Source organism: Caloenas nicobarica, chromosome 20 (genome assembly GCF_036013445.1).
Source record: "Caloenas nicobarica isolate bCalNic1 chromosome 20, bCalNic1.hap1, whole genome shotgun sequence".
In the NCBI taxonomy this organism is placed as follows: Eukaryota; Metazoa; Chordata; class Aves; order Columbiformes; family Columbidae; genus Caloenas; species Caloenas nicobarica.
In genome coordinates this window covers 6,941,875-6,957,485 of record NC_088264.1, presented here as the reverse complement: position 1 = coordinate 6,957,485, position 15,611 = coordinate 6,941,875, and the positions used below count along the sequence as shown (strand labels likewise).

Sequence of the window (15,611 nt, the reverse complement as noted above, 5' to 3'; positions counted from 1 at the left end):
GGTTTGAGGTTTCATTCTAAGATCATAGACCAACCCAAGCACACATTTCAGGAAAACCATTCCCAAATACTCATAGTAATGCTACGTTTAGTTTTGATGAACCTCTATATTAATTTTGATATTTGCAGGATCTTGAGTTAAAGTTTAATTGATGCATTCAGCTTTCACACCAGGAGATTCTACGCTCGGGACTTCTTTCCAATTAAACATTTCTGTGCAGAAAGCTCATTTGTCAACACTAATGCAATGATCATAGAATCATTTTGATTGGATCACCGAGTCCAATCATTAACTGAACACTGTCGAGTCCACCTCTGAACCATGTTTAGAGCCTCATCTATGCATCTTTTAAACACCTCCCAAGATGCTGACTCAGGATATACATATACAAATACAAGGGCGATGAAGTCTTCCTACATCTCCACTTCTCACCTCCTGACAGCTGGAGATCAGAAGTTTTGGAGTCGTGTATGAAAAAAGCACAGGAGAAGTTGTGGTCCCATTACATCACAAAGAACTGCAGTGCTACCCAGTAAAGTTTCAATATACAAAGAGTATTTTTCTCTCTTTGATAAATGTCTCTGAATGCATTTGAGGCCTTTGCGCTATAAAGGTTTCACTGTTTCTTCCTCTTACTAGCATTGCAAGAGAAAAATTTAAAGTACTTTTTGCTGATTTACATATCTGCAGAATTCCATTTTCAGTACTAGTGAAAACATTGTTTTAAAGAGGAAACTGGGGGCAACTCTTAACATAACTCCAATCATGAGGTGCATATATATTCAAAACAGGAATCAAAAACAACAAACATTTTCAGCATTACACTGGTTAGACTTTTGCAGAAGTTGTAGTTCCTTTAGAGTGTCTTACTCTGTACATCAAGAGACTAGATAAGAAATCTCTTATAATAATATAAATAATATAAAATGCAAGACAGGCTTTGTATTATCTACTATGTAATTATGTTATACTTATGTTACCAGATCTAATTGCAAGTTACCTTTTTAGTGCACTTCTTGACAGTGTTGATTAACTCCTGCATCACAAGATCCACACTTTTTAAGCAAGGTCCTTTCAGCTTGACTATCTGTTTCTTAACAATGGCTTCAAATGCCATATCAGGAGTAAATAAACCTGTTCTGTGGAGATAAAGAATATGTAAGATGGTAAAAAAAGAATCATGCAAGGAAGACTCTTTTTTAACTGAACTGCCCATCTTCAATTTCAGAGGCTTACAGCTGAGCAATAACATCTCTAACACAAACAAACAGCCTTCAACACAACTAAATTTGCTCCTTTCCCTTGAAAAAACAAAGTGTAATTGTAAGAATACGAAAACAGAAACATGCCCTACTACTTGAAAATTACTGCAAGAACTCTAAAGAGTACCAATATAATACAGTAAAGCCCCTTCAGCAGTGCATCAAACCTTAGAGATGAATGGTAGCTGCAGCACTCCACACACAATTACTTGCACAGCAAACCCGTAAGAATCATATAGCTGTACTTTGCACTCACAACAGTAAATGTGGTCCTGTCCTCGGAGTCCTATATGGAGAACTCCATAGCTGGTCACTGCAGAGTATATGAACCTATATAACAGATACCTCACAGAACCAGGTCTAAACAAATCAGCCTTCCTTCTCTTTCAAGCATTGCTTGCAAAGATCTATAATATCTTGGCAGATGGTAAGATTTATTAAAAAAGCAGACTACAAAAACATGCCCAAAACTATCAGTTTGCCAGCACAAATTCCTCATCAAGACCATTCCATCAGTAAGGCCAGAAAAGTTCCAATACTGCACCGGAGCTAATGGAGTCATCCATTTGAGAATTTAAGACCTAATTTTAAAACATATATTGGGGAAGCAGGCCGTGAGTTTACTGTAATGTGATCTTAGATCACAAAATATTGTAATTCCTAGCAGGTAACAGCTGAGTTGCACGTGACTTCAATTTCACAACCCCCAAGAAGAAATCACTTAGCCTTGGAGTTCTGGTGCATCTTGTATGTAAACTTCCTTGGGAATCAACTACCTAAGCAACAGGAAGCAAGACCTACCTCAGTACTTCCTTAAATTGACCAAGAAAAGGAAATAAACGTCTGTCCATTATCTCCTTCATGTGACAGTAAAGGCATAGCCAACTTAATGTATAGCTTCTGTTTGTGTCCTCCAATCTCGGCCCTTTATCTTGGCCTAAAATATCAGTTTCTCCAAACCTTTGGAAAACTTCAAGTAGTCTATTTCGTGTTCCTTTCTCTGATAAGTTATACTATTCAAATAATGTAGAAATGGACTACAGATGATTTGCATAACATTCTCATTTCACCATTTGCTGGTGCAGAGAATTCTCTTGCTTCAAGGCTTCAGGGCTGAGCGCTCACCAAGTCACCTTGGTAACATAATTATACAAGTAACATGAAGAACATTTTCCAAAAAACTAAGAACACAGCTTATAAGCAATGCTTTCAAAAGATATTATGTAATCACAAGTTGGTAGGAAGAGGTAAAAAAAACAAAAAACAAAAAAAACACACCCCAAAAAAAGAACCCAAGCCTTTTGGAACGTGTTCTATCGTCAAAAGATAAAAAAATGGGTACGTGTCTGATAAAGTGTCCCTCCAAAACAGACTGATGGTTCCAAAGGGAGATAATTGGGTCATTCCAAACCAAATACCTCCTCTTCCCAAACCCAACAATATACTGCAGACATACCCACAACCTCAGCCAAGTCACTTGTAAATCAGTCATTTCAAGAAACAGTCGAAAATAAAGCAGAGCAAGATAGTGCAAGGAGTCTGCTGTAACACAAGCTGAAAGTTTTTTCCTATACCAAGGCACAAGTTTCCCTCTAAAACTTATTATTTTTTCAGGAATGCAGGCACACCAGAACTGCAGACTCTACCAGAAAAAAAAAAAGTAACAGATTTTCTCTGTAAAATAATTTTCCAGCATTTCTAAGTAAATTAAACCTCTTCAGGCAAATCAGTTGTTTGGCTCAAAACAGCTACCTGAAAAACAGAAGTGTGAAGGAGTGGAAGATGAAGGTCAGCTGCTGGGAGCTGCATGTTAGCAATGTAGTCTAGCAGTCAATAGCCAGGGAGCCTGTAGGTTCAAGACGCTACACTCTCTATAATGTGAATGGCCTTGAAAACATGGGAGCACTTGCCTGATACCATGAATGTTCTTGATGGCATAACTTATTTCCCTCCGCAGCTCCTTCTCATTGAATTCCATCTAGAAGAACGAAAGCATATGAGATCATACTAGGGTAAGTTTTTAAATAAAACAAAAAAAATATTACATCTCCCAGTATAACTGGAAGACAGGCAAGTTCAACTGGCAAAAATACTAATTCATATTTACACTAAACAAAGCATAAGTATTTTAGAACATTTCAACACTAAGGCTACAGGCAGCAGTAAGGATTGTTGAAAATTATGCACCCTTCCATTCCATATATAGCAACAGCTGGAACGATCTTGCAGAGCTGATAGAGTAAGCCAGAAACAGCATTTGGAAGATGCAACTCTTTTTTTTAAAGCCCCGTTTCCTAAAGTGATGCAACTTCTGTGATCATGGTCCATTTATCCTCCCCTTCCCAGTTTACTGCTTTTCAATGAAATTTAAGAGAGTAGTGGTCTCAGTGATGACTTTATAAAGCTTTTCTTCAAGCTTCTTGAAAGCCAGCTAGCTGGAAGAGAAGTTAGTGTGGTCACAAACAGAAGGGTCATTACCTAAGCCCAAGTGTCCCCTGTGCTGTTGGACTGCTAGATGACCTACCACATTTAAACCCTGGGACCAGCCACAACCCTGTCTTGTTCTTATCCAGCTGAAAGCTGGGGGATGTCAAGGCAGCTGAACATAGAACAGGTATAGAAAGGAGGTTTAGGAAAAGTGTAAAAGAATGGGGACTAGAGATACAGTGGTATGGTGAGGGGAAGCTGAAGTCACTGCAGTGAAAGAAATATCAAAGAATATGTAACATACATTCATAGAAATCCAGGTTTCATTAGTTCACACCCCACTGGACCTCTGTTTATTGTTACGCAAAGGATGGGTAAACAAGAAGAGATGTATCAAGAGGAGAAGTACTATCTCAGAACACTAAATTTGCTTGTGCTCCACCTCCCACTATGAAAATGTAGGACTGAAAGCTGGCCTTGGTTTTATGCTTTGAACACAGGAAGTAGGAAACACAGAAAATGGCTATTTTCTACAACTTTACTAGCTATTTGAACACAACAACTTATATTTACCAACTATAGTTGTTTGCCTGCCTCATCTAACCAGGAGGAAGATGCCATTTGTGATAAAACAATTTAAAAAAGCATGGAAAATAGTAAGAACTGGGAATATAATTATTTTCTAATTCCTATATTTCAGAATTCTTAGCATGTCTTAGTATCCAAAACTAGAAATGAAGCCAAATGTCTCAATTACCACTTCACGTAATTTCTTCCACAGCTAAGAGCATGTTCTTCCAATCAGACCTTATCTTGGCTTTACTACTATCAGTATGAACATAAGAACACATAAATAAAACACAAAGCACACAATCAAGATGGCTAAATACCTTTACTAGTTCAAAAGGAAAACGTTCATGGAAAATACGGTTGATTTTGGCACCTCCTGAAAGTTCTAGTGTATCAACCTGATCTCCTGATCCTTCGATTCTTTTTTCGAAGTCCACTGAAAACTGCTGTACCATCCTAAATTTCAAAGTGGGGAGACAAAAAAAAAAAAAACAAAAAACAAACAAAAAACCACACAACCATTTAAACAACATTCGACAACCAACTCTTACTTCAGTACTATGTGACAACCAGTGCCTATTAAAACATGTTTAGGAATCGACAAAACTATCTATAATAACTCATTCAGCTAAGCTACCAACCCCTAAAAATCCGTAACTATACACACCCCCTCACACTCCTCCTCTCTCACAGGACATAGAGCAGTATATATTTGCTTTCTTCATAAATGTTATATTTTTAAAAACACTGTTTATTAAACTGTATATTAAAGTCAGCTACAAATACAGCATGGTACCAGGCTACGTTCATGTTTTATCTATTATCACAATAATTGTAAATGTAAATTTTTAACTATTTTTAAGAGAATAAAAAGCGATAGCATCCTTTTTAGCAGGATAAGCAAACAAAATTCCTGAATGTTTAAGTTTCATACATGTGTTTCTAGCAGTTAAGTCACCAAATATACAGACTGAAAAAAACCACCCATGTTGTACTGCCATGGAAGAGTCAAGGTGATGTCCTTCTGTTTCTGCAGCCAAAACATCTGAAGTCATGAGGGACAGACTCTTTTGGACAGAGTTGTTACAAAGCCAAGCACTAAATCGGAGCCTTTAGCTGGCTCAAGAAAGCCTGTCTAGTTCAGGTGACCATTTTCCTCATCTCACAGACTTCTAACACAATCTCCTTCCCTTGCTTGAGGTTATATTTTTGGCAGGATGAAGAATTTGTCTATACAATCAGAAGCAGTTTCTTACCTTTGATCATCAATGTTTTCCATTTTTGCACCTTTTCCTGTTCTGCTTTCTCTCTTTTCTAGGATTACTAAAATTAATTTAGGGAAAACTGCTGAGATTGTAAAGTAAATAAAGTGTTCTGGAACATCGAGCACATAATTCTTCGGACTTTGCATACAGAATCCTTAACCATATCCTAATCTTTAAATATAAACTCATTAGAAATTTAAAAAAAAAAAAAAAAAGGTGGGGCAAAACAAACCTAGATGAAGTAGAAAAGTAGACAAAAGACTAGACACTCACTGCAACAAGGCTTTCGTTTTTCTGGTTGGATCTTCTGGTCTGAAGTTTTTGTATACCTCTACTTCATGTTCTATGGAAAGCAGCTGGCTCTGCAGTTTGCTTCTGAAGGCTGGCAGGGTATCGCGAATGTGATTGGTAAGTTGCTAAAAAGCAAATAAAAGTCCTTTTATACTGTTAATAAAAATGAAAGCAAGAGCACAAACATTTCCTTCTGACTGCCAAGCATATCAACCATGACCTGTGCTAGTTTACTAGCGTAGCTCCTTTTGATCTTTGAAGCAATGGAGACTGCTAAAGAACAACACAACATCTCTTTTGCATACACATTATAAGGAGACTTGAAAAATTCCTTCGTCCTCCCACGCGCTGAGCCCCGTTACTACATACTTGTTCAGTTACACACAAAAAACTTATACGCATTACATATTTGATTTGAAACAATCTCTCGTCACTCAGCACTCACAACACCACTCCCACTTTGCTGGTTTTCCTCAGGGAGATTCCCAATTCCCTATATATTTTGTTCAGCACAATGACTCCTTTACTGTACAGCTACCAGACAATATGGGACAAGGAAGAGTTTCTGAGCATCCACAGCCCATTGAGAACAGAGATGTGGGGAAGTACAGACATATAGAGTATCTACTTGGCACTCCTCACCATTGGGAAAAGTCACCTCCACGTGATTCCTGCTCCCTTGTACAAAGTATAATAAAGGGAAGAGATTTTGCTCTCATATTAATGATTATAGAACTTCACATTTTTTAAACACTTGATTTTTGGCTGAAAAAGCTTTTATCACTCAAGACTACCAGTTCTCATTTCTGAAAATATAACTAAAAGTACTGGAAAATAAATTGAAGGGGAGTAGAAAAAGGCTTACCAGATCTGTGTGTAACTTACCTTACTTTTGCACATTTACCTTGTCATGTGTTTGGACAGCACTATTGATGTCTTACCTGTGTCATTAACTTCTCATGCATTGTGCCCATTCCTTGATTAAAACTAAAGCACACTTCTTGCACTACACTACAAACCCTCTTCCCAACCCCTATCAGAGAAGCTACAAGTTAAGAATGTCATATACTAAAATATATAAACACAAAAGTTCAGCAGACCCGACAGGCACAAAATCAAAAGCTGGAGTTTCCCTGGAGCACCACCTTGTGGATACAGAGAAATCAAAATATTACCTGAAACCACAAGCACTGATAGGTGTTTAATATCTTGGAGATGAAACTTAAATAGATCTTCCCATATATATAATATTCTACACAAAGTAATAGCAACAGAAGGCCTTTTTCACACTGAAATAGGTAAATTTACAAAGCAGCTCACAAAAAAGTTAATAGTATATGAAGTAATGCAAGTCAGGACAGATAAGACAGTACAAAGGCGTATGTGGCTCGTGCCTCAGTCTCAAAACTAAGACACATGGATTAGACTTTCAAGACATAAAGAGAGGCAAAACATCCTAAGCACAGATGAAATTGCAGGATACAGGCAAGGTCTTGCATCCTGCTGAAGACTTTGGTTCTGAGGCACAAATAAATGGCACTAGCACTGTTCTTGAGCGAGTCCAGAGCATGCCATAAACCGGCCTGGCAAGTTAGTTACAGCTGCAAAGTCACTGTAGCAAGAAACTGAGCAGGCCAGCATGTTTTTTCCTTCCTTAATCAATAACTTTTCTGCTGTTTCCATCTGCTGTCCAAAACGGACAAAGCCAGGCTGACCTGGTCTTTGTCCATTCCAGACCAAAGGCTGCAATTTGACAGTGAACTGAAAAAAACACTATCCAGTTTGACTTGTTGGAATGCCAAGAACACTGGTCAGCTGACAAACTAAGTTTAAAAAAAAAAAAAATATATATATATATATAATATCATGGCATCACCAGTAATTTTAGAGAGGCAGACACAAAACGATACTTCCCTCTTGAAACTTGCTGAGATGCCTAATCATTAGGGTCACATGTTATTCAAGCTAAGGGATGTTGCTATGAAAAGAGTAATACCCAAAGACACAAAATGTGAAGAGAATTATATACTCCTCCAAGTTTGCCGTAGGCAGTGTCTTCATTAGGACAGTAAGCTATTGGTTTCTGCTCCAGGTAACTGGGAAATAGCCCTCTATTTCCTGCTGAAGGAAGCTGTGATCTGACACAGTTTGGCATGGACTCAGCAGTAAACCAAAGGTTGGGGCAAAAATAAAGGTTGTGTCAACGGAACTGTTCCAATTACTGTATTTGTCATTTATATCATTAGTATACAGTACACTGTTTCTATTAAAAGCTGCAATAAAGTGTAGATTTTGAGGTTAAAGTATAGACATACAGTGAACCCTCAGTACACGATTGCTCAAAATGTCTCTTTTTCTCCCCTCTAATTTCTAAATTTGTATTCTAAAAATCCTGTTAAACTAGAAGAAATGTGATAATTAAGGAATAGGATGGTATTCTTCCAACAAGGTAGTTGAATCTTGTTTTCTATGTTCATATTCAGTATTCAAGAGAACAGGAGAGTGCAGAACTGTCAGTAAAAATCAGAAACTATATCTCACAGTAAGTTTTTGTATGCTACATGTAATATCCAGCTGAGTTTATTACATTGTGAATATTACAAAGGTTTAAAGCAGGAAAGAATAAATTAGGTTCACTGACCAACATTCATTCCAATAAACATGTTGTATTGGTCCTATCATCATAAAAGCTGCCTTTCACCACAAAGACTTCAGGTTTTACCTGGTTTAGAACTTTCTGGAGATACGGTGTGCCCATTCGATCTGCCATATGCCTGTATGCAGGGTGGGAAAGAAAGAATTTCCTTTCTGCTAGAAGAGCTGCCTTTATGTCCTTCTTCCCCTCAATGTCTTTCTGGCTTCTGTTTATGACACCAATATAACCTAAACCAACAAAAACACAATGGGTAGGTCAATGGAGCTGCTGCCTGAACTACTGAATTCACATTACATACAAATTGACTGCCTCAGTTCAAACAAAACTTTCCAAATTAGGCATTTCAGGTATTGTTTACAAGTACTGTAATGACCTTAACAGTGTCTAAATTGTTCATCCTGTTTATATATAACAGATATACTTCCTTTTAAATCACGGATTCAAATACACAAATATCCGAAACTTTGGTGTACTGCAAAGAAAGCACTTCCAAAAATCAAAAAACAAAAAAAGCTCCAAAACAAAATCAAAACACAGGCACAGGTCATGCTCCTGAATTGTTTTCCACATTCGTATAATGGAAGAAGATGGTCTCATCAGTAAATTACAACTAGAATCAAAATTCTTTATATTGTTAAAAGTATGAGTGACTGTGATCGTAGCTGCCAGAACAATCACATGGAAAATTTCTGAAAGGGTCAAAATTTGGTTTACGATGAGATTACCCAAGCTCTGGTGCTTGCTTCTGTCATATGTAAAAAGAAAAAAAAAATTCTTTGTTGTAAGGGACAGCAATCTGGCACACAAAACAAAACTGGCCAACAACTTCAACTGTCATTTCTTGTTTCCTCTAGAATATGCAGTGTATTTCCCAGGTCCAGAAAAAAAAAAAATTACTTACAGTATATTTTTAGTAGAGCCCCTTTTTGTTTGCTGAACAGATCATCATAGAATCATACAATAGTTTGGGTGGGAAGGGACCTTCAAAGTTCATCTAGTCCAACCCCCCTGCAATGAGCAGGGACATCTTCAACCAAATCAGGTTGCTCAGAGTCTCATCCAGCCTGGCCGAGTGTTCCCAGGGATGAAGCATCTACCACCTCTCTGGGCAACCTGTTCTACTGTTTTACCATCCACACTTTAAAAAATTTCTTCCTCATAACCCCATAACCTTTGGTTTACCTCCAGAACTCCCAGTCACCATCCTCACTCAAACCACCTTCTGGATTGCAAAGAATATAGGCAACATTCTCACCTCTACGAAGAGGAAGTAGTTTGTTTTCTAGAATTTCTCTTGCATCTGTTCCTTCATCCATCAGATCCAATTTTGTGATCACACCGATGGTCCTAAGGCCTGAGGAGGGTAAAGACAAGAGAAAAAAATAGTGAAGAATCATTTATATTCAGGAAAACAAATTACATCTTACAATTATATAATAATTATAATAAATATGTGACATTCTCAAATCATATGTCACACAATACCAGCCACAACTGCTATGGCATATCCGGAAAAGAAAGGGTCATCATAGCCAGTGCTGAAAGACATTCCTCAAATCTCTTTAACAAGGCTCAGCATGCTTATGATAAGACTGTACAAAATTTATCACCTGTACCCCAAAATCCCATCAGCACCAAGGTCCATTTTTGCTAGGTAGTACAAAAATGTCTAGATAGGCATTGCCCCACTTGCTTATAAGAGTTAGTGACCAAATTTTAAAAATACATTTACAGCACCATTACCTGAATCATACTGAATTAACAAATGGTTATTTTAGATATTGAAGCCTATGTGAGACTGTACATATAGATTATAATTTATATTTCAGACAGGAGTTGGTCTATTACTTCCAGTTATGTTATTGCACTTGAGAACAAAAGCTGGTTATGTTCACTCACGCTTACCTTGAGGGTCCACTTCCTTAGCTAACTTCAGTGCATCTGAGTTGGCCAGATCAGTGTTAGCTGGAGTCACAGCCAGTATCAGACAGTTTTCTCGGGCAATGAACTGCATTATCATGTCTCTGATCTGTTGCTCAATATCTGGAGGCTGATCCCCTACTGGCACTTTAGTGATTCCCGGCAAATCAATGAGAGTCAGGCTTAATACTATATGGAAAACACAGGAGCATAAAACCGTTTAGCGTGCCAGACATGTCTAAAGAGGTCTATACATCTACAGCTGCAGACAAATTTTAGTCACATAAAAGCCCACATAATTGCCTTTATAGGTATATAAAGGTTGTCAATGTTTCAAACAAAATGCCTGACAATCTGGAAAGTACATTTGTTTCCTTGTTGGTCTTTCATCTCTGGATTTATTGGTACTATTTAATATTTTAAATATTACAACTGCCATAGGAGGATTATACTTACACTGAATATCCTTGAAGGCTCTTAGACAAATGAATATGGCTTTCTGAGCTTTTTCCACCAAACAGAAGCATAGACAACAGACCACTCCCATTGCAACTTTCGAATCAAACCAAACCAGGTTTTAGGTTGGTTTGTTGCTGCTGTTGGGTGTTGTTGTTGCTGTTTAAACACAGTCTCTCTCAGACCACGCTTTCAACTCTATCTCCAATTAAGAAATTACCAAAAAACCTCAATAGCTAGCCTAACTTATATAGTAAAATTGTTGTTAAGGTGTTTGGTGGTATGCTTTTGTTTTGGGGTTGGTTGGTTTGTTTTTAATTCTGTAACTTCTTAATACATGAAAGAAACGTGAAAAAGTTTATCCATTAAGAAAGCCTGTTTCCTCTGGAGCGACTTCCCCACTACAGGCCACAGTGCCAACTAGAAGCACCGTAACTTACTCAGCCAGTACTGGGCTAACAGGACACCTCTTAGACAAATAAGAAAAATGCTATTCCTAGAAAGGAAACACCAGACATATATTTCAGGTCTGGCTAATTCATACAATAGCGGCTGAACTAAAAGACTGATCCTAATAAAACACAGTAAGAGCATTAAGTAGGAAATCTGCACTTTCTCTCGGAGTCAGCAGGTTCAACAAACAAGCTCTGGGGCAGGGCATTTAGTCCAGCTCCTCTCCAGTCGGCTATGCCACATCTGTATAGCAGAGAGGGGCTCAGGGACAGATGTTTAGAGCCAAGGCTGCTCATGGAATATCAAAAGGAGGTTCAGCATCTTTTTAATTACCTCTCCTCTTATTTTAATCTTTCTGTCCTTTGATTCACAATGAAGACATCAGATGAGGCGGCTGGAAAAATAAAGTGCTTCAGCCAAACATAACGCTTTTCTCTTGTATGCAAGACAGATTCAATGCAAAACATTTTCTCTAGATTGCCTTCATTAAATAGGCAGATGGCAACCAGACGAATTAACTTTGATCTATCCTGGGGGTCTACAACAGAAAGCGGCTTCAAACACCATTGTTGTCTACATGTATTTCTAGGGACAGCACACAATAAGCATCCAACAGGGCTGGGAGACTTAATGGCATTCTAGATCCCTGATCAGGGAATCCATCTGGAAGGTGGCAAAAAGTTTTGCCACTAAGTCTCTCACCTCCTATTATTTGTCTTTACTAGTGAGCTACTAACTAAAGGTATATGTACTACAGGAGAGATTGTTTTGACCCTGATGCAGAGTGAGAATATTTTTAAATCATGAGGATATTCAATGAGACAGAGAGTCTGCATTCTGCCCAGCTCTAGGGGCAACTGCTCTCCAACACAGAGTGATTTCCTAACACAGGAGAAGTTGAGGATTCTTCCAGAGATATATCCGCTTTTGGTTCAACTCAATCTCAGAAGTTTTTTCATCCCAGAAGACTTCTGTTCAAGCAATGAGAGCATGTACAAAAGACGACAGTTAAGACAGACAGACACAGAAAATGCATTACTTGACAGAAATAGAAAGCAGAATGATTTTACCTACCATGTGGAGAATATATTCTTAAATTAATAGGAATTGAAGAAATGCCTTTGTTCACTCCTGTTATTCTATCTGTTTCTACTTCAATTTCCTGACGAACTTCATCAAAATCGGTAAATTTCCTCCCTTTGCAGTGCAGAAATTCAGCATACTCTGTTAAAAATATCAATAGCAACTCTGTATTTCACAGGCTTCTAGACTTGGACACCCACTTTCGAGCCCCTAGTATTCTTCAGATGTGTACGCACAAAAGGATGTCATCATGGATATCAGGAAAGCATTATACACGAGCACATGCTATTGATATGATTGCACAGATGAAAACCAGCCTACAACAAGAAAGGGTTAGTTAAAAAGTCAAGTTGACTGGATGTGATTTACTGCTTTTATCTCTAGCATGTCATCTGGAACAACCCGAAAGATTCAAATAGGTACCGTTTACATTAATGGAATAAGGAACAGATTGTGAATCAGATTCTGAGTGTTCATCTGATTTCATTTGCCTGTAAGAAAAGTAATTCAAGTTCTGTATCATGAAAGATTACTAGCACTAGTTTTCAAAAACCTAAGAGCCCATGTCACATCTGATTTTAACAAAGGAATTCCGTACATTTTTACAAGTTCATCATGAAAATAAGATCACTTAAAAACACTGTAAAGTTTTCAAAACACAACTCCTCATTTCCTAAAGACTTCTTGTAGTCTAAATACAAGCCACGCTTAAGAAGTTTAGAAAAGCTTTTCTAGATATAGCTGTGATTTTGCTGCAGTAGAACACAATGAATTCCTAAGTCTTCAATATCATACAACTCGCTCTCTTACCTTAAAATGGCAACAGCCAGGAATCAGGGATAGATAACAGTCTAATTTGTTACACTCAAACCTGACACTAGGTCCCTGTTTTGACCCTTGAATCCAAATACCGATACTAATTACTGTATCCTTCTGAATTTCCTTCCCTAGAGCTGCATAACCAAAAGCACAGCTCAAGATTTTAAAATTGGAGCTTCTTCCTTCAAACAGGGCAAAACAGAACACAAAAGTTTCTCTCACACAGCAAGGCTGTTATCAGATATAATGACATAAATGGTGACCACAGACATCAGCCCGCATTGGCTTCCCTCGAGGTGCAAGCAGTAGCACTGCAGAAAGGCCAGACAGAGTTGTGTGTGTTTATCTCATCCCACATCCAAGGCCTGATCTCAAAGTTCCATTTAGGTGTTTCTTCCCTAGAAATCATTTATTGGTAAAAAAGACCTCAAATATCGGGGCAAAGAGCTTGTTTGGTACTCAAAAAAGAACAGTAGCTCAGGAGAACTGATCTAAGAATACAGACCAATAGAGGGCCTTATGTATCAGTACTGAAGTCGGTTTCCCAACAGTCACTTTATTACTATCGTTAACAGAGCTGTTAAAAAAAAAAAAACCACACACACCACCAAATAGTCAAAACCACACATGAAACCGTAACAATAGTTAAAGCAAACGGAAAGCTAAAAAAGGAGAGGAGGGGAAAAACAACAAACACCGACCTTTTTGCACTGTAATACCATAGTCCCTTCAGATTCAAAGCTTGAGGGACAGGGAAACTCTCCCTTGTTAACATAAAAATAGCACATCTCTTATTTTAAAAATAAGGGAGCACATCAGAAGAATCTCTGTCTTACTTTTGACAACTTAAGAATTCCAGAATATCTTACATTCCTTTTTAGCTCTAGCAGCATCATGACAATGACTGGGGGGTTTGCATGTTTCATTGTCAACTGTTTATTTTAACAAACAAGGAATAGTCAAATATTTCAAAGTGAAGATAATGTGGTGCACAAAATAAAACATCTCAGTTGTTCTAGCACATTTAAGAATTCACGTTTGTAAAATTCGTCAACTCAAAGTTGAAAAGTAGGTACTGAAAAAGAGAGCTGACAAAGGGCTCTTATTTTGTCTCAGTTCTTCATGCACTGCTACGGATATAAAGTAAAATGTATTCTTCTTAGTTACCTTTTTTTTTCCCCAGTGGTTTATCAGATTTTCTCAGAAAAATATTTCAAGATTCAGTAATTAATACTTGTTGCCTAGCTGTAATCACTTGACTGCCTCAGCTGATAGTCGAGGAAGCTTTTCTCTTTGTTCCACTTAATACTCAGTAACAGAAAGAGCCCCTAACTGAAATGGCCTCAAGGTAATTCAAATGGAAATGTTTGCTACTTTTCAGCTGTGTTAATATTTATTACTAGCTCATTCCTCCCAGTGACATCTGTGGCCCCACTAGTTCTGAGGGAATAGGCTTTACAATGGTTCATAACCTGTGGCGCCACGCACAGCCTACGGAATAAAAATTCAAATGAACAAGCAGTGCTTTGTTTTACTGCTTTCAGCCCTGATCCTGTCCTTGGCAATGATGCCTTCGGCCAGACTGCACAAGCACATGCTTTAATGCAGTCTTCAGTTTGCAGCTTTCATACCCAGAAGAATACCAGGGAAACATTTTATTTACATTTTTGTGTGAATGGACATGAAGCAAGACAAGAAAAAGTGATCCTGCCTAATATCTAGTTTTCAGACAGGTATTTTCTGTATGAAACTGAAGTTAAGAGAAATAAAAAATAAATTAAAAATGAAAACATTGTCTTTCCCCTACTATTGGCACTGTGGCACCTTTCTAGCTTTTGTCCTTGAAGGCCTCCAAATGCTTTCCTGCTGATGAAGTCTGGAAAATCACTCGTGTTAGTTGAAACAACCAATCTAAATTATTTTTATAATTTTTTTAGTGTTATGTTAGAGGATTGTTTTTGCCACCAGATGGCAACAAAAGATGGGTATGCTTGAGGAGTAGTCTCATCACAAAACATACTTGCATTAAAGCTCAGCAACTTCAACAGAAGAAAGCATCTGCAAGACTTCAGAAAAAAAAAGAAAGTCAGAATGTCTTTTGAACCTTATGGTGATTTACTTTCCACTTAGTGTTCTGATTAACAGAGCAAACAAACGTGGGTATTGTACCTATGGCTCATTCATCTAAAAACATCCACCTGAATAATGATTTTTAAACTCTGTTAATCTGCCACTTTTTTAGCAAAGAAACTAAAGAACCAACCATGAAGCAAATCTGAAATTCCTCCAAAAATAGTTACCACAATGAGGAAAACAAGCCTCCTAGAGCCAAGATATTTTAACATGTAAATAACAAATAACAGTGTTTATATAACAGACAATGTACTTTTAACAAACAGAAAACCTACA

General features: G+C 37.7%; 1 protein-coding gene across 1 annotated transcript in view; it reads right to left on the bottom strand.

Moving 5' to 3' along the window:
- DNM3 (dynamin 3) overlaps positions 1-15,611 on the bottom strand; it is a 146,747-nt gene that overhangs the window by 110,857 nt on the left and 20,279 nt on the right. The window contains 8 exon segments of the mRNA XM_065648911.1: positions 1,001-1,139; positions 3,173-3,240; positions 4,580-4,715; positions 5,798-5,940; positions 8,538-8,698; positions 9,727-9,825; positions 10,377-10,580; positions 12,375-12,524. Coding sequence (XP_065504983.1) covers positions 1,001-1,139; positions 3,173-3,240; positions 4,580-4,715; positions 5,798-5,940; positions 8,538-8,698; positions 9,727-9,825; positions 10,377-10,580; positions 12,375-12,524 — 1,100 coding nt within the window.